Here is a 14,588-nt window from a genome sequence, read left to right on the forward strand (position 1 = left end):
TGGACATTAGCCTTGTTAACTCAATTTTCAGGTTCCACCTTAGTACAGGAGATGTACATGGTGGAATGACTCTTAAGTCCCTCCATGAACGCCTTTATGACAGGTATCCAGAAAAGTGATTGGTGTTTTCCGTTTTGTAGGTATGCTGTGATTGCTGCCAAATGAAGACGTATAGATGTGTATGCTAAATGTGCTTTTAGCAGATGTAAGTAACATACCAGTTATTGTTCAGATGGTGAGGATGCGTTTATGTTATTCAAACGTTAATTGTAATTTAAGTGAAAACTAGAAATGGGGAAAGATGCTTGACGAAATGAAAAACATTCACGTTAGAGCAACAGATTGGATGGGATTAGAGCTCGTAATTAGATTACAAAAAAGGTGCCAGAATGTTCTGAAACTAGTGTAAGGATAAGTGACAGAATATAGGCTATGGCTAGGGTTAGGACTGAGGGATAGATTTAGGCATGGGGGTAGCACAAAGGAAGGCACCAGGAAAAGGGTTGAGATTAGGATTTGTGGTGGGGTTACATAGATATTTAGGGTTTGAAATTATGGCCAAGAATAAACTGTAGTTAAGGATTACATTTAGGTGTAGGTTTGGAGATCTCAGTGGTTAAAAGTAGCTGTTAGGAGACCACAATGTAATTACAGTTAATTTTTTGTATTTCTTAATATTTTCCTTTGTCACTTTTTTCTTAACTTTTGGCATTTTATATTTTAGAGTACACATGTTCTCACATACGGTTTCACTTTTTGACCATTCAATCTAGATTCAAATCAAGATGCATGGTCTGATTTCAACTGCCATTTGAGAATGGCTCAAAAACAAATCAATGTTTTGGTCCTGTAAGAACAGAATGCCATTTGGTGATCTCTTCTTGTGGATGTATGTAGACAAGGTATGTTTTCACTTATTTTCTTAGAACCACAACGATTTATGTGTGTTTTACATTTAAAAACGTGTTTAATTAAACACTTGATGTTCCGTCCCCTGGAGTCACAGCAGGTGCTGCGCTAGCCAAATTTTAAAACTGTATAAAAACAACCCTGCCTTTAAAACAGAAAAAAAGCCCCAGGAGATTGAAGGCAGAGTCTGCTGAGACCCCAACCAAGCTATGGCAACAATAGGCACATCATGTCAATCCATAAAAGATTTGTGCTGCAAAAACCTGGGTACTAACAATGTAAGAGGAAGCCCAGTTACACACAATGCACAAGAACATTCTGTGTGTGTATATAAAGTACAAGAAATCACGTTTTTACAATGCACAAGGCATTTCAGGTAACCATCATGGAAAGATCTTAGCACCATAAACAAGAGCACCAATAACTACCAACTCATAAGTAAGAAAAGCTCTACTTATGTTTAATCACTGTTTGTCACTTGCTGTGTTCCAAACTCCTATTCTCTGCAATTTCCTGTTATCTAGTGTTTGGCTTTGAATATTACACTTTTTTTTAACCAATGGTAGGTTTCGAGTTTGAGTACTGGACGTCATCATATAGCCAAAGCCCACAACGCATTAGAATACAGGTTCCAACATGAATATTGTATTTTGACCACAACAGAATAGGCGTTTGTGCTTGTGTGTCAACATCCCACAAAGTCCTCTCCCGTCTGGCTGAAGTCCAGTCGCCACTGGACTACCAGTCACACGTTGTTGCAGTCACAGTTCAATCCTTCCTGAATCGATAACTTCTCTTTTGAGGGTCCCAGCAACTCTCCAACAGCACTCCGGGCTCAGCGATCTCGGTGCAACTCTGTGTGTCGGGTCTTGGTCCAGGGTGCTGAGTGGCAGCAGTGGTAGCGAAGTGAAGAGTTTGGGTTACCATCTTCCCCCAAAAAACTGCTTCAGTTGTTGTGTCCCTGTGCTGCGGACAGGAGGCCAGTTAGCTGGCTCTTGGAGTTCTCTTGGCTTGCTGGGCTCTTGGGACAGCTTCTCCTTGAACAGTATACAACAGATACTGTTCAAGGTGTCTTCACTAGACACCAGGCGCAGCAGGTGCAGTCCTCGTTGGTGCAGCCTTCCTTTGCTAGACCCTCGGTGCAGCAGGGCAGCCCTGCATCGGTCTTTCTTCCGAGTTGGTCGGGATCTAGGGTCTGGGTTCCCTCTTTATGCTTGGAAAGTGCCCTCAAGGCAGGATGCAGTTGGTAGCCAATAGACTACCAGGTTCCCTCCCTCTTGGTGGCCACTTCCTGTAGAGTGTGACACTGGTTATCCCAGGATGCACCATTCTGCCCACACCCAAGAAGGCGAGGCCCCTCTCCCGGTTTACAGACTTCACTAGCCCACCACGGGGTGTGGCTACCTCAGGGATACACACCTCTGGGGGAAACGGTTTGGAAGCTGGGTTGCCCTCGCTGCTTGCAGTGCTAGCCAGCCTACTTCAACAATTGGGCAGTCCTCCCCCTGGTGCTACACATTTATCCTTCAAAGGTGGCCTGCAATTCCTCATTGTTCTCCTCGTGGGAGTCGTCAGCACGTCTCTCTAGGAGGGCAGAAAGCTGTCGACGTGTTCAGGTCTTTCGATCCAACTGTCATCTTCGGGTCGAAAGCCTTGACCAACAGTGGCTTCTTGGTCTTCGGATCGATGGTCCTTTGGGCCTCGAGTCCTTCGGAAGAGCCGCCATCTTTGGATCCGGCAGTCGACGTCGACGTAAGCGTGACCTGTTTCACTGCAGACACAGGCGTAGTCGATCCGATCTTCGGCTCGACGCCCCCTCTCGACCCCGAGGGGTCGACCGTACGTTTCGACTTGGAGTGTCCCGAAGTCGTCGAGTCGACGGTTTTCTTAACCAGTGTCATTGCTTTCGGTTTCGGTTTGTCCACTGAGTGTGGTCGTTCGACCGATGGCTCTTTGGAAATGTTCTTAGTCGGGCCTTGAGGCGGGACTAGAGAACAGTGTTGAAGATCTTGGCTAAGGCCTTCCGGCGATGCCTCGACCTGAGCCGTGGAAGAGTCTTTACGAGGCCCCGCTACTGCGGTTGGGCCTAGCTCCTCGCTTGAGTCGTCATCAACGGCTCCGATAGGTTGTACGTCGTACCCTACCTCGACGACGCCTTCATCATGGACGTAGAGTTCTTCCTCGTCCTCGTTGTAGGTGGAGTCTGGCTCCGACGCAGGATCCGAGAGCTCCGGATCCTCTTCATGTACATGTTCTACGTCGTCACCACCGAAGATGTTCTCCGGGTCCGGTGCCGATTCTCGCGCTGACTGTCGTGCAGCGCGTCGAAGACGGAGAGTTTTCTTCGACCTGAATTTCGAACAGGCCATACAGCTGTCTTCATCGTGGTCCGGTGAGAGACATTTGTTACACACCGGGTGCACGTCGATGTGTGGATATTTAGAGTTGCAGACGGGGCAGCGCTTGAACGGGCTCCGTTCCATCGTCGATCGTCGAGGGCCTTTGGTGTCAAAAGGCAGAAAAGTCTTCCGAAGTCCAGTCGAAAGAACTGGAAAGGTAAAAGGCACCGAACGAAAGACAATACCGACGCCCCTAAGGCCTTTTGGCCTCGAAAAAGAGTAACTAAAAAATATACCAAACTTGAGTTAAGAAGTACATCCGAACCCAATGGCGGAGAAAAATAATCTGAGCATGGAGTGGATGCCCATGCGCACTGTAGTCCAGGGGAGGAGCCACCTATCTCGTGATACTTCGAAGACTCTTCGAGGACAACAATGTGCAATCATCCGGACCCAACACTAGGCGGCGATCTATGCATAGATATAAATTCAGCAGCCCACATGCCTCGAACCTATAGTTTTGCATTTCTTGCTGCAAGGACATGTGAAGTACATGTCCTGCCTGTGTCGTATGTGGCACCTTGGACTTAAACACATGTCCTGGGGAAGTGATGGCTTTGCCATTGCTTTTAACGGCAAAGTCGGGCTAGCAGTGCGTGACTGCTCTACCAGTCTGCAATGGCGGACTGTGGCATTCGTTTTACTTGGGGGACCTCCAGGGTGGCACAATCAGTGCTGCAAGTCCTGGGGTACCCCTATAACATATGGGTACTATGGTACCATTCACTAGGGACTTACAGGTAAGTTAGCCATTTCCAGTTGGGTATAGCTAATTCGACATACACTTTAGGGTCAGGCACTGGCACTGAAGTCTGGACAACTCTATTAGGTTGCATCGTTGTGACCTATGGCTTTGCCAATGTTTCTTTTAGCCACACCGCACAGCATTCGCAATGTTGTGTGGATAAAGTTTAAAAAATACCTTTGATAATATAAGAGACACGATAATAAATGGTCGGGAAGAGTTCATTGTTAAACCGAGTATGAGTGTGTGTGTGTGAGAGAGAATGGGAGAGAGGAAGTGAACGTGAGAAGGAGAAGTAGAGAATCAAAGAGAAAATGAGTGAGAGAAAGGAGGTGAGATGAAAAAGAGAGAGAGGTGATATCGGGACATCAAGGAGGCACGTAAAGTAGAAAGAAAACAAGAGAAAACTGGAAAAAAGTGACAGAAAGAAAGAGAAAAGAAGACACATGGGGGCAAAGAGACTGAAAAGTGTGCGAGAGAAAGAAAGCGAGGGAGTGATCTAGAATGGGAAAATGAATGGGGTGAAAGGCAAAGAGAAAGAGGGAGTGATGGGGAAAAGATAGAGAGAGAAGAAGCAAAGGGGGCTCAAAATCTACAAAGGGAATCCTTTTATGATGTATAGCACTGTACTCAACAATGTTTCATCTGTTTAACACAGTGGGAACTTTGATCTGTCTTTATAGTTATACATTGGTCATACAGAAACCGGAAATACACCGACGTGCCCCTAAAGGTGGGTCCCAATATACTTTGTGCTGACTGCTGTTTCTTTTCGGCTTGGTTTAATTGAGCAAGAAGGAAGGCAACAGGCAACATCTGCAAGTTCTTTCTTTCCACCTGTGACACTTGCAGTGCCTACTTTTCATGGCCCCTTCCTTAAGTTGTTTGCACTTTAACCTCTGAAGTTTCCTGCGGCAAAAAGCCACTACGTGCCTCCACCGCAGAGGAGCACTTTTACCAACCATCAAGGGGAGGGTTCTTCGCTTCAAGCACCAACGGACTCTGACAAAAACTTACCTCAAACGAGGCTGGTGACAATAGAAATATTGACACGTGTTTCACTTTGGGGCAGGGTGGCATCACCAGAGAAAACAACTTGGAAGGGGGTAAAGTGCCCTAGCTTAAACGTACATTTAGTTTAGGATCTTATTGATACAGCTCACTGACAAACAGGCGCTAACACTTCCAGGCACTACAGGCCTATGCTCTTCATACAAATCATAAATCAGATGGGTTAAAATCAAGGCGGTGAAGGTGAAAAGACGTGGGGGATAGGGAGGGGGGTGGGCGTTCGTCTAAAATATGCCCTTCTGAAAATCACCAGTGCGATTTTAGGAACACCAGGAAGTCAAACACGAATATTAAACTGTGCACAAAGTTCCAGGCAGTGACGTCCACACCTGCTTCCTTCAAATCTTAACAGTAGCTTATCTTTCATCTGCTGATATGTGTCTAGCCGCCGGAGAACGCCACGTCTAATAAAAAATGATTTGTGCTGCATTTGTTTTATTTCAGCTGTGCGCTGAGAACAGTGCGCTTTTAGTACGGCTGCTGGTACGCCTCGTACCTTCCATTTACATTGATCGCGCTGTACGCCGCCTCACGCGAGAAGCGTGATGTATAGTGGGGCTCTTCCCTGAAAGCCGTACGAAGCGTACAAAAGCGCTACGAAGCGCCCAGAAGCACTAGTAAGCACCGTACTTTCCAGGAACTTTACCAAAAGCACTGAACTTGCCTAAAAGAACTTACTTTGGCAAATAAGAACTGTGGCATTTTTTAAAACATTACTGGAACCTACCCTGAAGCCTGATGAGTGTATTTTGAAGCCTGCTTAGCGAGCATCCCGGTGGGAGGGGTCGGGTAGGTCGTAGCCGAGTGCATGGATTTAGGGCGCACTTGTCCTCTGCGCACTGCCCCCTGGCCCAATTAAGAATAGGGTAGCGTTGTTAATTTTGAGAGGACTCCCTGTACTGGTCCGCACTCTTTGTCACTCCACAAAGCTGAGGGACGTCTCCCTGCCTGCCAAGGGTGAACTTGGCGCTGTGCTCCCCAAGGAAAGCTACTGCTGAGCACCATAGGGCCGAGAAGTTAGTTCTTCATAGAGACACTGTCCTGCACTTTTCACGTTTAGACGCTGTTGCGAAAGCAGGGCAGCCTCTTACTTTCACAAGCTTCAAAGCGCTTCAAAAGTGGCCCGGTAGTGGGTTTTTTCTCATCTAAAGGTGTTTGTTGATATTTTGCTGTAGAATCCTGCTGTTTGCGTGCCCTTTTGCAGAATACGTGCGTCAGGGTCTTTGCCTATTGGACAAACCAATTCTGTGCACAATTAAGACTGTGTAAAGTCTGGTCCCTGTTTGCTTCCTGTGAGCTGCTTTGCACAGACGTCTTTTGGTGCTTATGTTGCTTGCGAAAAGGACTATTCGTTGCTGGTTGTGTTCACCCTGAGATAACCCAGACACACTCCCCCTGCTTCGCGGCACAAACACAAGTGCATAGTCCTTCTCTGTGCGCACACCCCACGCTGACACTTGGATGCCTGTTCCTCGGCTGTTACAATTTTGGCAGGTGTGTTATTTGATGAGGTGGGAGCTGGCCTCGGCAAAGGCACCCAAATTGTTGTCAGAAACAGAGTAAAAGGACAACTGCTTAAATAACAGATCGTTCTGTTAAATGTCGCAAGAAACATTCTCCTGCCCCTTTGCTGTGCTTGTTCTCCTGCCCTCTCGCTGTGCTTGCTCTCCTGCCCCCTGGCTGTGCTTGCTTTCCTGCCCCCTGGCTGTGCTTGCTCTCCTGCCCCCTGGCTGTGCTTGCTCTCCTGCCCCCTCGCTGTGCTTGCTCTCATGTGTGTGTGTGGCTCTGTGTGTATGTGGCTCTGTGTGTATGTGGCTCTGGGTGTGTATGTGGCTCTGGGTGTGTATGTGGCTCTGGGTGTGTGTGTGGCTCTGGGTGTGTGTGTGGGGCTCTGGGTGTGTGTGTGGCTCTGGGTGTGTGTGTGTGTGGCTCTGGGTGTGTGTGGGGGCTCTGGGTGTGAGTGTGGGCTCTGTTTGTGTGTGTGTGGCTCTGTTTGTGTGTGTGTGGCTCTGTTTGTGTGTGTGTGTGGCTGTGTGTGTGGCTGTGTGTGTGTGGCTGTGTGTGTGTGTGGCGCTGTGTGTGTGTGGCACTGTGTGTGTGTGGCACTGTGTGTGTGTGTGGCGCTGTGTGTGTGTGTATGGCACTGTGTGTGTGGCCCTGTGTGTGTGGCTCTGTGTGAATAGCTTTTTTTGTAGGTGGCTCTATGTGTGAATAACTTTTTTTGTAGGTGGCTCTATGTGTGGGTGGCTCTGTCTGTGTGAGGGTGGCTCTGTGTAGGTGGCTCTATGTGAATGACTCTGTGTGAGTGGCTCTGTGTGGGTGGCTCTGTACGTGTGTGTGTGGGTGGCTTTGTGTGTGTGCCTCTGTGTGGGTGTAAATGCAATAGGTCATGCATTTGCCAGCGATTAAGCTATTGGCATTGTAAATGACAATGCCATTTATTTAACGATTAAGCTATTAGCAATGTAAATGACAATGCCATTTATTTATGATTTTAAAAAAATGCCATGAGCAATGCCAATAGCTCTACCTTTAATAATGCCGAGACCATTGCATTGTAAATGCTTGCTTAGGTTTGTTGTTGCCCTCGATGTTGAAAATACTGCTTGTCTTGAAAATACTGCCTTCTGGAACTCACTGTGTTTGTTGCTAGTGTTAGAATGGTTGTTGCTGTTGAAGGACACCCAAGGACTTGGCTGTTTGGTGTCCTTTGAAACTTTTTAAGGGCTTAACAGACATGCGGGCTGGTCAAATGCATACCACTGACTAGTAGATCCAAAAGGTGTGGAACACAGGCATGTGGAGCCAGGCGAGGTGATGTAAAACGATGCTGGTGTTGATTTGGCGGCATGGTCTATCTGCTGGATCCAGAGCGCTGCACAGGCCCACACTGGAAATTATTTTGCCTTCAGTGACAATTTTGTCCCTTTTCTATATTTGTTCTGGAGGGTAGTTGCTGGATAAAACCCTCTATTTCTTCCCATTGAAAATGGTAATCCCAACTGAGGAGTGAGTATCTGGGAGTCTGCAGCGAGTTGAGAGGCTGCAAACCCAACTGCATCAGGTCATTTGCTTTCTTACTCTGAGCGGTGGTCCAACAGTGGCACCTTGATTAATGACTATGTTTTGAGTTGTGTGATCCACCAACGAAGCTGAGGAATATTACCTCGAATGTAAAGTGTAGCCTGATGCACAGCTTTATGTCTGCATTCTACCAGAGGTGTTAAGCCTTGTGTCTTTACTAGACTTTTAAAAGTTTCTGTAGCGTTTCCTACAACAGTGTTTACCACAGGTAACTACTGGACAGTTCTCTCACATCGTGTCAATGTTTCAATGAGAAAATCCTCCTCCTTTTGTTCAACGGCCATAGTGACGTAATGCTGAGAAGCATCCCGCTGGATTACAGCATGCACGGCTGACGTTTGGTCTGGAAGCAACACATCAATGGGATATTGCTCTAGAAATTCGTTATCTAATGATATGGAGTATCTGTGCCACCTATTTTCAGAATGAGGGACAAGGTCTTCACCTGGTTTCACCAGATCCTCCTCTTCATGAGTGCATGAGGTGGAATAGGTGATGGTGCAAGTGTCTGAGGGACTGTGGGCTGACCTCTAGTTCACAGCCCAAAGTACAATTAGCAATGTGATAAAATGGGTGCAGCGACCTCCTCAAATGGATTTTGCATTTGGTACCAGTCTCGACAGAAGGTGGTGGACTCCATGATAAAGAACTGGTTAATTTGACCAGTGAGCCTAAAGACACAATTCTGAGATTTTGTTCTGGATAGTTTTGGGTTTGACAGAGATGTATGTTTGTATTGAGTGCTACCTGCTGGGTTGTTGTGCGTGGTCTCGAGGAATCATAAATTTTGATCTCATTCTCTTTTTTTGGGTGGTGATGATATTTTCAAAATCGAAAATCAATCGGTTTGAAAGTTGCACGTGCAAAGGGCATGCCTTCGGCTATGGGTTTTCGATTATCCCTTGGCATCAAATTTACTTTCTGGGACGAATCTCCTTGTGTCCTGAGGCAGGCTTTCAGATCATTGGAGTCGAGACTTAGAGTATGCTCAATCTTTTTAGCGTGTGGGTTGTGCTACAAGTGACCCTCGTGTATTGACTGAGCTAAATTTGGAACCTAAGGCTGAGTCTCGGGACCTCTGTGGTACTGTTCTGGTGGCATTAACATTTTTTGCATGGATCCATGATCATCTGAGCAAAATGTTTCTTTCTTTAAATTCGTACTTCTGAAGAACTGAAGGAGTCCTTGGTATCATTGCCTCCATAGCTACCCAAGTTGGATCTTTCAGCTCACTAGCAGTGAAGTATTCTCAGTACAATCACAATATTTACACTTGCAAATAAAGTTGTGATCTCAAAAAAGACACAGTTTACATATCCAGTGCTCATCGGATTGTGTCGACTTGTTGTTTCAAACCAAAAAGTAGTATTTCCCATTCCCCACCCACCGCAGTCAGTCTCCTACCCCCTGGAACGAAAGTATGAAGTCTTCTATATTTGATGGTTATTCATGCATTGATTTGATTTCTTTTGTAGGTGCAATAGAGTGTGATGCGCTGCAGAGTTGATGTTCATCAGTATCATCTTTCTTTGTTGCCATGTATAGAGTACAGTTTTTTCAGAGGTGACACAGTTTCCGAGACAGAGCACCACATTTTAGCTCCAAACCAGATTGCAGAATAAATGATCTAAGGTGGAGTCTGCGTGATGATGTCTTATGGGTTTCAACTATGTGATCATGGGTCATTCTTGAAACCAAGCCAAACTTCGAGTAAACAACTTGTTCTATTCCGAGCCCAACACTAGATGGCAAGATAGTGCACAGCATGTAATCTACAACAAGATAGGTTTCAAACACGCTTTCACCCACAATCCAAGAGGCAGAAAATAAGTTGCTCACGAAACACGTAGAAAACCAAGATGCAATGTACATGAAAATCCAGCTCTCACAGTACCATACTGCAGTAATATCTGCCAGTAAGCCAGATATCCCCCCAGTACGTCCTAAAACAAGACCAACATCTCTTTAGGAAAAGAAACAGGAAAATACAAAGTAAAACAGACAGCACAGCTTCTCACCTGACGGATGAGAGAGGCATAGGTGAAGGGTGGCCGGACATCAGCATTTTTATAAAACTCGTGATTCTGTGCAAGTTCTGAAAATAAAAGCAAGAGAAAGATGGAACGTATGAGCGATATGCTATGAAACGCTGGCTCTCTTAATGATTGATTTGCTTTTCCAATTAGGAAACCCCTAGGGTCGTTCTCCCACCAGGGAGGGCACCCGATATACACATTTACAAAATTCAAAACTTGACATGTGCTTGTTGTGCCCCACAAGGTCTATCCTGGATCAATCAGCAGTTAATGGGCCTTATCTGTAAAAACAATGTCATTTGGGACACAAATATTGTTACATTCCAGTTAGATGACCGGTTATTCAAACAGTCAACGCTTACTGCAGGCGATGTTAGAGGGTTAGAATGATATACTAAATAACACACACTCAACCTCCAGCCTCTTCCATTAAGTCTAAAAGATATAGGTTTTTCTTTCCACGTAGGTAAAATCCTCAAGTAATTCTCAGCTTTACCACCAGGAACACAGAATGCACCATTATGTTTAGTTTGCCATTATATGACTTCACTCTGCACTGGTTTCTTGGTGGCCCGAGCTCAAGTTGGAGCAACTCAGTGTGTCTAAACCTAGTTGGCAAAGCTTTCCACTCAACTCAAACTAGGCAATTACCCAAGTGTCCAGTTAAATTGACTGACTGGGCTCTGGTATTCGGGGATTCCAGTGCATTGAGCACCCAAAAAGATGGTGTGAGGGTGTTCATGAGGAAGATTAGGAAACCAGCTGGAGGCTCAACTGGTCCTAATTATTAAAGGAAAACGATGTGCTAGGTGTTGAGCGCACCCACACTGGTAAACCATGGGAGTACCAAATTGTATAGGCATTAATCTCTGTAAATGTTTCTTGTTTCATCAACTGGAGCCACAGACCAACAGTAATCTCTGGGCAGTCAGGTGAGTGAACACTGCAACTCCAACCACGGAGTGGTTAGGACTAGACAAACTGTTCTTGAATGGGGAGATAAGCTCCAGCTAACTAGTAGAGTGACCCTGAGCAGATGGGAACTCCTCCCATGGAATGATGAAGGCTCCTATGGGATCGGGAATGGAAGCAGGTGGGTCGGGAATGATACATGATTACCAGGCTCGCAATCCTTGGGCTCTACAGCTGTGTGTAATTTGTCAACCCTGGCCACATGAGCTGAAAGTCCTCATGGCTTCTGGGTTGCACACTTCATTAAGGCGCCCACCATGAAGGCTTTGGTCAGACTAGTCTTACTCCTCGTCCCCCTCTAAGCAGACAGTTCAGTTTTTCGTGGGTATGGTGCAACAGTAGGACTTCTAGAGTTTCAGCTTAATTCTGCAATGAGGGGGTACAGCATCATAATGTTCCTATCCCTCCCAAATATTCCATATGGATTTCTGTAAAGTCTTCTTTGAGCACAGATGACTTACAAACGAAAACTAAACCTAGCCAAGAGACCAATTATTATCCAGACCTATATCCACTGATGGGAGTCAGCGTCGACCAAAAGGTCACCTTTATTTAAGGTATATGCACCTAATCAAAATGGTCAGCGTCGCCAAGACTTTTCTTGGTTCAAAGCCGTTAATGGATTTTATCTAATCAGTAATGATTTTTTGTAGATAAAAATGTTTACATTTCTACAGGTATCTAGCAAAATTCCTCTGCTTGCGGGGCAAATCTTAAGTACTAGAGAGGAAGAGGGATAGGGAGCTTTAACTACAGTTTGACCAAAACTGGCTTAGCATGGAGTGATGACCTTAGCTGACCAGACACGGCTAGAGTTTCATGGCAGGTACTCAGGTTGTTAGAGAAGTGCTCCTAATAGTTCATTAGTTGCATCCCCACAGGCACACTTTTACTCTATCAGAAATGAGGATTCCACACTTTATTTGTAGATGATAATACTTCTTGTTTTATTATTTGTGATTTCAAAGAATTTTCTTTTTCATTCAATGATTTGATTGCTCAAACATCATTACTGAATGCATTTCAGGCATGTGGACCGCCCTTCTTCAGGGAGCAGTACTGGAAAATTGAATAATGAATTATTCATTTTTCCAGTACTGCTCCCTGAAGAAGGGCGGTCCACATGCCCGAAATGCATTGGAGTATGCTTCAGTAATGATGTTTGAGCAATCAAATCATTGAATGAAAAAGAAAATTCTTTGAAATCACAAATAATAAAACAAGAAGTATTATCATCTACAAAAACAGTGTGGAATCCTCATTTCTGATAGAGTAAAAGTGTGCCTGTGGGGATGCAACTAATGAACTATTAGGAGCACTTCTCTAATTATTTATCGACGTCCATGGACGGAGGACGCCACCCATAGAGCACCTGGAACATTTTATAAACTAAAATCAAAGTATTGAAAGAACAAGGCTGTGCACCCGTCTCACTTCAATCACAGGTACTCCGGTTGTAACATTTACAAAGGGTGACAACTGAGAACCTGCAATGGCTTGGCTCCTGAAATCCCCATTGCCTCCACCCCTTACAAATGTTGGGTGGCAAGAAATGAGTTACTTACCTAAAACTCCAGTCTTTTATATATTCACATGTTTGAATCATTCCCCGTCGTCAGGCTGGGAATCTCCGGTACATTAAAATAGTAGCATAGAGCATAAAATATACAGCATACAGTATATAATGTAAAGTGGCCACAGGCCTGAACCAACATAGTATGTTTAGTAACACATCCACCTCATTTGAAAGGACCCTAACTTCAGCCAAAGAGTTGGACGCTTAAGCTCCCTTACTCCCACCAGAGGCCACCATAGCTCAGATTTCAAAGCACAAGTGTAAGAACAAATATGATGAGCCTCTGACCGGGGAGGAGGGAGGGTCACATGTGAGTATATAAAAGATACCAATGTTGGACAACTGGAGTTAAATATAAGTAACTAATTTATTCTCCAACATTGGATCTTTTATATATTCACATGCTTGAATCAGAATAGCAAGCAGTTTACATTATGAAATACAATAAAGCGGGAAGCAAGCTCACCTTTAATGAAACAGGTTTCTCAGGACTGCTTGTCACACTGCTGCATCACCTTCTGCTTCCATATCTAGGCAAGATGCCGCTCCTCCAGGTAGCTTTAGGGCAGATGTCTTTCAAAGTGACCCCAGCATAGAGTGCTGCAGTTGAAACCATGCTGCTGGGGGAAAAGGCCTTCACTCTTCTCTGAAGAGGACGCTTGGCTTTGGCATGACTCAAATGATACAAATAGCTGGTCTGATGTGCCTATGTCCTTTGTTTTGTCTATGTAGAATTTGAGACATCTACACAAGTCTAGAGAATGTAATGATCTTTCTGCTATTGAAGATGGATTGAGAAAGAAGGATCCAAGAATGGCATGCCCATTAAGATGGAAGTCAGTAGGCACCTAATCTAGGATTGGTTCCAAGTATTACTTTGTCCTTTGTGAACCGAACAAAAGGTTCTCTGAAGGTGAATGTCTGAATCTCTCTATCTCTCCTAGCGGATATCAGAGTCAGGAGTAGTACTATTTCCCATGATACAAATTTCAAGTCTACTCTATGTAAAAGCTCAAAAGGAGGTAACATGAGTTAGCTGAGTACTGTAGTAAGCTCCCATGGAACCGGAGGATGTCAAAGAGGTGGAAATGCTCTAAATAGCGCATTCATAAACTGTTTAATGATCCTTTGGGAAAACAGAATAGACTGTGATGTGTCAGTCCTTCTGAATCTCGAGATTCCAGCTAGATGTACCCTGACTGAAGAATATTTGAGATCACTCTTTGCCAAACTTAAAAAATATGTAAGGATCTGAGAAAGCTTTATTTGAAGTAGATAATGACTATTACTCCTGCACCAGACACAGAAACCTTTCCATTTAGCATTGTACTTCTTGTACGTTGTTAAAGCTTCAGCCTGCGCCAGAATTTGTTTACTCTCCTGCAATAGATCCAAAGGGGAAACATCCTTTACAACACAACTTTTACCACGCGGTGCCTTTACGACGCAACTTTTACAATGCAAACCATTACAACGCATTGCGCTGGGGGGCGCTCTAGGATAGGGAATAGATTTAATTTACTATCCAACACCTTCCCTACTATCCACGGGGACTGGAGTTGGAATAGTAAATTAAACTATTCACTATCCAGCACCCCAAAGCGCTATGCGTTGTAAAGGCATGTGTTGTAAATACCGCGTTGTAAAGGCATGCATGGTAAAAGCATGCGTTGTAATGTCATACATCCGATCCAAAGGGCCTAATTCTAGGTGCCAGTTACCATGCTGTCAAGTTCAAAGACTTGGGATTGTGATGGAGAATCTCTCTGTTATGTCTGGAATATCTCCTGGGACAA

General features: G+C 45.0%; 1 protein-coding gene across 5 annotated transcripts in view; it reads right to left on the reverse strand.

The window, feature by feature from the left end:
* The window catches only part of FOXP4 (forkhead box P4), a 305,951-nt gene that overhangs the window by 49,738 nt on the left and 241,625 nt on the right, over positions 1 to 14,588 (reverse strand). For all 5 annotated transcript variants that reach the window (XM_078644738.1, XM_078644739.1, XM_078644736.1 and 2 more), the window contains exon 12: positions 10,227 to 10,303. In XM_078644738.1, coding sequence (XP_078500864.1) covers positions 10,227 to 10,303 — 77 coding nt within the window. The remainder of the gene's footprint in view (positions 1 to 10,226; positions 10,304 to 14,588) is intronic.

Source organism: Lissotriton helveticus, chromosome 5_1 (assembly GCF_964261635.1).
Source record: "Lissotriton helveticus chromosome 5_1, aLisHel1.1, whole genome shotgun sequence".
Taxonomy (NCBI): domain Eukaryota; kingdom Metazoa; phylum Chordata; class Amphibia; order Caudata; family Salamandridae; genus Lissotriton; species Lissotriton helveticus.